This window comes from Mya arenaria, chromosome 15 (genome assembly GCF_026914265.1).
Source record: "Mya arenaria isolate MELC-2E11 chromosome 15, ASM2691426v1".
NCBI classification, from domain to species: domain Eukaryota; kingdom Metazoa; phylum Mollusca; class Bivalvia; order Myida; family Myidae; genus Mya; species Mya arenaria.
The window spans coordinates 51,950,766-51,958,286 of record NC_069136.1 but is presented as its reverse complement, the minus strand read 5'-3'; the positions used below and the strand labels follow the sequence as shown (position 1 = coordinate 51,958,286).

At 43.2% G+C, this 7,521-nt stretch overlaps 1 protein-coding gene across 1 annotated transcript; it reads right to left on the bottom strand.

Annotated features, from left to right (window-relative positions):
- Window positions 1-1,161: 1,161 nt before the first annotated feature.
- LOC128219469 (uncharacterized protein DDB_G0290301-like) lies at window positions 1,162-7,111 on the bottom strand. Its single transcript, XM_052927280.1, has 4 exons — window positions 7,001-7,111; window positions 4,078-4,266; window positions 2,314-2,810; window positions 1,162-1,192 (listed from the first exon to the last, which is right to left on the bottom strand). The coding sequence occupies exons 1-4, from the start codon at window positions 7,109-7,111 to the stop codon at window positions 1,162-1,164; spliced, it is 828 nt and encodes a 275-aa protein (XP_052783240.1).
- Between the last annotated feature and the right edge of the window lie 410 nt (window positions 7,112-7,521).

The following is a 7,521-nucleotide window of genomic DNA, read 5'->3' as shown; positions in this document are numbered from 1 at the left end:
CAAAATAATTGGCTCGTTCCATGACAAAAAATAAAAAAAGTTGAAAAAATGGTAAATCTGTGAGAGTGCAGCTTTAAGAACCTTGTAAGCGACATCTACTTCCACCTAAATTCGGAGATACAAGCCAGAGATGAGCTAAGCTCCAAGTTGACGGGTTGGGTGCGGTCGCCGCCAGCTCAGCCTAGAGCTCCGAACCTAACCCCAACCGCACAATATATCCAGGCATTATAGACATGGACAACAGTCATCTGTTTCGACGTTAACTGCAATGGACCCCGACTGCCATGGTTACTGCCCGGTCAAAAACCTTTTCGCGATTTTTCAGTAGGCCATGACTTCTTTTTCACCTGTTAACCATTTAAAATTAACGTAAATTTATTTATTTTCACATTTGCGGATAAATGGTGGATCTGGTATGGATAATTTATTTAGTTTCAACTTTATCTATTTTACATCGGTTGTGAACGTTATATTAACTTAAATGCAAGTGCATTCTTTTGCACGATTTTACGCGAGATCGTAGTCTTGTTTGATTGTGGAAACCGACGTGACCGGAAAACACTTCACACTTATCCGGCTTAGCGACCACCAAAATCGGGAATCGAACGTGGACCCATTCGGAACTCCTATGCCATTTTCATCGAAAACGACCTCGGGTGTATATGGACGGTTTACTATGTCAGAAATTGGTACACTTTAACTAAGCTGCAAGTAGATCGCGTAGCAGTTAAACTTAACGATTCAACTCTTGGGAATCTTGATTATACCTGCAATAATACACTCCACTGGCAATCAATTTAAACTTAGATCAATAAATACAAGCTAAAACACAACATTTAATTCATGATATAATTAAAAAGATTACGGACTACTTCTACTGATGTACCGGCATACATCCGAGGTTGTTTTTGATAAAGATGGCCGAGGAGCTCCGAATGACCTGGAACGCGACTGCGCTTACCACAGTTCGAACCGGATGTTTTAATAAGCATGATTGATTGCAAATATTTCTAGAAATATTTTCTAGCATCACAGGATGTTTGAACCATGTTCGGCAATTATCGCAGGTGGGCATGATTTGATTGACGCGATATATCAGTTGTTAATTGTTTCGAGATAAGTCCTGAAAAAACGATATTGTGAAAAATCTCCAGTATGTATCTAGAACACGCTTTTTAATTTGAAGTTCTTTCTGTAGGGCACATTAAATAATTCATCAAATATAAATAATTTACCTTATATAACATGTATTGATTACTGTGTCTGTAGTCTTGTAGCGTTGTATGTTTCGTTGAGAGTTTGTTGTCTTTGGTCGCAGCGTGTCTCGTTGAGTGTCTGTTGTCTTTGGGCGCTGTGTGTCTTGTTAAGTAACTGTTGTTTTTGTGGCTGTGTGTATCGTTGAGTTGCTGATGTTTATGGGCGCTGTGTGTCTCGTTGAGTGTCTGTTGTCTTTGAGCGCTGTATGTCTCGTTGAGTGTCTATTGTCTTTGGTCGCTGTGTGTCTCGTTGAGTGACTGTTGCCTTTGGTCACTGTGTGTCTCGTTGAGTGTCTGTTGGCTTTGGTTACTGTGTGTCTCGTTGAGTGTCTGTTGTCTTTGGTCGCTGTGTGTCTCGTTGAGTGTCTGTTGTCTTTGGTCGCTGTGTGTCTCGTTGAGTGTCTGTTGTCTTTGGTCGCTGTGTGTCTCGTTGAGTGTCTGTTGTCTTTGGTCGCTGTGTGTCTCGTTGAGTGTCTGTTGTCTTTGGTCGCCGTGTGTCTCGTTGAGTGTCTGTTGTCTTTGGTCGCCGTGTGTCTCGTTGAGTGTCTATTGTCTTTGGTCGCTGTGTGTCTCGTTGAGTGTCTATTGTCTTTGGTCGCTGTGTGTCTCGTTGAGTGTCTATTGTCTTTGGTCGCTGTGTGTCTCGTTGAGTGTCTGTGGTCTTTGGTCGCTGTGTGTCTCGTTGAGTGTCTGTTGTCTTTGGTCGTTGTGTGTCTCGTTGAGTGTCTGTTGTCTTTGGTCGCTGTGTGTCTCGTTGAGTGATTGTTGCCTTTGGTCGCTGTGTGTCTAGTTGAGTGTCTATTGTCTTTGGTCGCTGTGTGTCTCGTTGAGAGACTGTTGTCTTTGGTCGCTGTGTGTCTCGTTGAGTGTCTATTGTCTTTGGTCGCTGTGTGTCTCGTTGAGTGACTGTTGCCTTTGGTCGCTGTGTGTCTCGTTGAGTGACTGTTGTCTTTGGGCGTTGTGTGTCTCGTTGAGTGTCTGTTGTCTTTGAGCGCTGTGTGTCTCGTTGAGTGTCTGTTGTCTTTGAGCGCTGTGTGTCTCGCTGAGTGACTGTTGCCTTTGGGTGTTGTATGTCTCGTTGAGTGTCTGTTGCTTTTGGTCGCTGTGGGTCTCGTTGAGTGTCTGTTGCCTTTGGTCGCTGTGTGTCTCGTTGAGTGTCTGTTGCATTTGGTCGCTGTGTGTCTCGTTAAGTGACTGTTGTCTTTGGTCACTGTAGGTCTCGTTGAGTGACTGTTGTCTTTGGTCGCTGTGTGTCTCGTTGAGTTGCTGATCTTGATGGGCGCTGTGGGTCTCGTTGAGTGACTGTTGTCTTTGGTCGCTGTGGGTCTCATTGAGTGACTGTTGTCTTTGGTCGCTGTGTGTCTCGTTGAGTTGCTGATGTTTATGGGCGCTGAGTGTCTCCTTGAGTGTCTGTTGCCTTTGGTCGCTGTGTCTCTCGTTGAGTGTCTGTTGTTTTGGGGCACTGTGTGTCTCGTTGAGTATCTGTTGGCTTTGGCCGCTGTGTGTCTCGTTGAGTGACTGTTGTCTTTGGTCGCCGTGTGTCTCGTTGAGTGTCTGTTGTCTTTGTTCGCTGTGTGTCTCGTTGAGCTGATGATGTTTATGGGCGCTGTATGTCTCGTTGAGTGACTGTTGTCTTTGGTCGCTGTGTGTCTCGTTGAGTGTCTGTTGTCTTTGGTCGCTGTGTGTCTCGTTGAGTGTCTGTTGTCTTTGAGCGCTGTATGTATCGTTGAGTGACTGTTGTCTTTGGTCGCTGTGTGTCTCGTTGAGTGACTGTTGTCTTTGGTCGCTGTGTGTCTCGTTGAGTGTCTGTTGTCTTTGAGCGCTGTATGTCTCGTTGAGTGTCTGTTGTCTTTGGTCGCTGTGTGTCTCGTTGAGTGACTGTTGTCTTTGGGCGCTGTATGTCTCGTTGAGTGTCTATTGTCTTTGTGCGCTGTGTGTCTCGTTGAGTGTCTGTTGTCTTTGGGCGCTGTGTGTCTCGTTGAGTGACTGTTGTCTTTGTGCGCTGTGTGTCTCGTTGAGTGTCTATTGTCTTTGTGCGCTGTGTGTCTCGTTGAGTGACTGTTGTCTTTGGGCGCTGTATGTCTCGTTGAGTGTCTGTTGTCTTTGGGCGCTGTGTGTCTCGTTGAGTGTCTATTGTCTTTGGGCGCTGTATGTCTCGTTGAGTGTCTGTTGTCTTTGTGCGCAGTGTGTCTCGTTGAGTGACTGTTGTCTTTGGGCGCTGTATGTCTCTTTGAGTGTCTGTTGTCTTTGGTAGCTGTGTGTCTCGTTGAGTGACTGTTGTCTTTGGGCGCTGTATGTCTCGTTGAGTGTCTGTTGTCTTTGGTCGATGTGTGTCTCGTTGAGTGTCTGTCGTCTTTGAGCGCTGTGTGTCTCGTTGAGTGTCTGTTGTCTTTGGTCGCTGTGTGTCTCGTTGAGTGTCTGTTGTCTTTGGTCGCTCTGTGTTTCGTTGAGTGTCTGTTGTCTTTGAGCGCTGTATGTATCGTTGAGTGACTGTTGTCTTTGGTCGCTGTGTGTCTCGTTGAGTGACTGTTGTCTTTGGTCGCTGTGTGTCTCGTTGAGTGTCTGTTGTTTTTGAGCGCTGTATGTCTCGTTGAGTGACTGTTGTCTTTGGTCGCTCTGTGTCTCGTTGAGTGACTGTTGTCTTTGGGCGCTGTATGTCTCGTTGAGTGTCTATTGTCTTTGGGCGCTCTGTGTCTCGTTGAGTGACTGTTGTCTTTGGGCGCTGTATGTCTCGTTGAGTGTCTGTTGTCTTTGGGCGCTGTGTGTCTCGTTGAGTGCCTGTTGTCTTTGGTGGCTGTGTGTCTCGTTGAGTGTCTATTACCTTTGGTGGCTGTGTGTCTCGTTGAGTGACTGTTGTCTTTGGTCGCTGTGTGTCTCGTTGAGTGTCTATTGTCTTTGGTCGCTGTGTGTCTCGTTGAGTTGCTGATCTTGATGGGCGCTGTGGGTCTCGTTGAGTGACTGTTGCCTTTGGTCGCTGTGTGTCTCGTTGAGTGACTGTTGTCTTTGGTCGCTGTGGGTCTTATTGAGTGACTGTTGTCTTTGGTCCCTGTGTGTCTCGTTGAGTTGCTGATGTTTATGGGCGCTGTGTGTCTCGTTGAGTGTCTGTTGCCTTTGGTCGCTGTGTGTCTCGTTGAGTGTCTGTTGTTTTTGGGCGCTGTGTGTCTCGTTGAGTATCTGTTGGCTTTGGCCGCTGTGTGTCTCGTTGAGTGACTGTTGTCTTTGGTCGCCGTGTGTCTCGTTGAGTGTCCGTTGTCTTTGTTCGCTGTGTGTCTCGTTGGGCTGATGATGTTTATGGGCGCTGTGTGTCTCGTTGAGTGACTGTTGTCTTTGGTCGCTGTGTGTCTCGTTGAGTGACTGTTGTCTTTGGTCGCTGTGTGTCTCGTTGAGTGACTGTTGTCTTTGAGCGCTGTATGTCTCGTTGAGTGTCTGATGTATTGAGGCGCTATGTGTTTTGTTTAGTGTCATGTGATGTTGGGTATCTATATTTAGACTCGAAGTGTTTGGTGTATTGTGGTATTGTGCGTCTCGTCCATTTCGTGTGTTGTTGAGTAGCTCGTGTGTCTTTTTAAGTGTCTGCTGTATTGTAGCGTTGTTAAGTGTCATGTGATGTTGAGTATCTCGTATCAAATCCTGTTAAGTTGCTGATGTATTGAGTGAGGTTCGTTACGTGTCCTGTGATGTTGAATGTCTCATTTTGTGTCTCGTTCACTGTGTGATCAATCTGACGATTTGTTGCGTGTCCTTTTATTTGGTGTGTGTGGTGACTGTACACAAATGTTGTATTCTATTTATATAATGAACACAGTCGGAAACCGTTGGGTCGAACTCCAATGGGCCAGCAAAATTACCTTGAGCCTCGGAAAAATCGAGGCTAGAGTTAATGTTTACCTTTAACATAACGACAACGGTCCTTTACATGTAGTTCGAGCCAACGAAGAATTTGAGCCAAGCGAATACTGTGTTAATGATTTACAGCGCTAAAGACATGAGACGTTGATATTTATTACGTCAAAGGTTTTAACACTAGTTATATATCATCTAATGGCGTTATTTTGAGAACACAATGCAATATGTAATATAAGGTTTAAAGTGAAACTCGTATTTAAAATCAATACATACTCATTCATAACAAACATATTTTTTTTAGTGATAAACCTTTAACTAATTACTTTACTAAGCATTTAAGGTAAATATTAACTACTGGTAACAAGACTTTAGCCGTTTATCTAAAAGCTGAAAACGCACACATATTAATTGACTGGTGAGTGCTTAAAAATTTAGAGTGATCAACTATCGTCTCATGAGGTAGAAATACCGTGTTTTCTGCACCTTTCTTTCAAATCAAACACTGTATCCTTCATAAGAGCCATTGTTTTTTATACGTATTCATCATTTTCGGTACATTTAAATAATTGCATTAATTTTGGTACACCATAACTGTTTATTACGAATTATTGTATTTTGCAGAAAACATGAAGGTATGTGTCATTCTATTGTTCGTATGGGTCTTGTGCACTTTAATCTCCCAACTTCCTGTCTCGAGCCAGATACCGGAAATAGTTCAACCGCTGTACATCCGGGTACCCAATTCGGAAGATAGGAAAAACGTTCAAAGTGAGTATCGATTTCTTTTAATAGTTAGTATGCTGTAGTTTCAAAAAGTGATACTAATGTTAATTTGTCATAGTTCAAATGGTAAGTTTTGTTTTTCATAAAACGTCAACTTGGGCTGTATTCAATAAGAAACTTAGATTGAACTTAAAGTTAAGATTAGAAACTTAGTGTTTTAAAATGCCTGTATATTTCGCTGATCAATCAGCTGAATGGAATCATTGTAACATGTCTAAGGATAAGGATGAGATTTATATTGAATACTGGCCAAGATCATTTTGTACAGGGAAAAACAAAATTATTTAAGCTTAAAAATAGCATGAGGTGTCCGCACTGCGCTCGAAAACCATGTGTTGTAGTCAGTCACATCATCCAGTTCATAAAGACTTCATGCCGAAAATTATAAGTTACGGCGGCTAGTAGGTGACCCTATATGGGATATACGGGCCAATGGAAACCATATCCGGTGAGAGCGAATATTGTTTCCTGCGCCCCGCATATCCCATAACGGGTCACCTACTAACCCCCCTACTAATATCTCGTCGACAGCCTGTTTAAATAGATAAATGTTTTATAATTCATCGAATTCAGAAACAATTAATACGCCATTTTGGTACGAGTTAAGGCATAGTGAGTGGCACAATATGGAAAACTATGGTGTCATCGCTGCCAATCCGGTATCCGGCGTTATGTCATTTATGATGGAGGCCTGAAACTTATAAGTCATAGGATCGAAAGGTGACCCGTAACGTATACATCACGTCGACAGCCTGTTTACATGTTTAAATAATTCATTTATTCATCGGAATATTCATCGGAATCGGAAAATAGACGCCATTTTGGTACAATATAAATTTAGTGACCAAAATGGAAAATATGGGGTCACCACGTGACCAGTCCTGGACAAATGGCGTTGCGGTGACCCCATATTTTACATATGTTGAGGTTTCTCAAATCCTCCTCACCACATTTAATCATAAATGCTCGGTCTTCGGGGCTTGGGGGCGGGGGACGGGGAGGGTGTCGTTTGTTGAACGTCTTATCCTCTAACTTGCCCATCTACGAACGACAAATTCTGGAGCCATCCCTGATAAAATGTACACGAGTTCAACTATACTTTTACCTTATCTTACAGGATTCTTCTGGCTGTTAGGAGCCATCACTTTAGCAGCAGGCTTTGCCGGTTCTATTCCTGACGCTTCATCCGTTTCTGTCCACACTCCCATGTCGGGAATGGAGGTCATGTCACCGGGAGTTCCGCCCACTTGATCATTTGATTAGAATTGATTGAATTTTGTAAGGAATAAACGCTGCATTTTCCCCCAGCAGTTGGTGTAGTCTTAGTTGTTGTATTTTTTGCTTTTGCATTTATCCGTACTGTCCTTATATAGTCAAAACATCTTAGACTTAGATTTACCACTTTTAAAGGGGCTGTCTCACGTATGATAAAATAGCGGAAAAAAAGAAAATTGTCGAAAACTGACATAAACTTGGCATCGATCTGTACAATGCATTGAAACTTACAAACTGAAGTACCACATAGTTTTTACGATTTATTTAAGTAAACAGTTATTTCGTATTTTTCCATTAAAAAAGATTACTGGGTATGTCTACCCAGTAGAATTCATTCCTTATGCGTGATTGGCTAGTCGGT

Coding starts and splice junctions, on each gene's coding strand:
- LOC128219469 (XM_052927280.1), bottom strand. CDS start 7,111: ATGACCTCCATTCCCGACATGGGAGTGTGGACAGAAACGGATGAAGCG. Junction 2,811..4,077: donor GAGACACACAGCCACCAAAG/GTAATAGACACT, acceptor CAAAGACAACAG/ACACTCAACGAGACACACGG. Junction 1,193..2,313: donor GAGACATACAACACCCAAAG/GCAACAGTCACT, acceptor TGTGCCCTACAG/AAAGAACTTCAAATTAAAAA.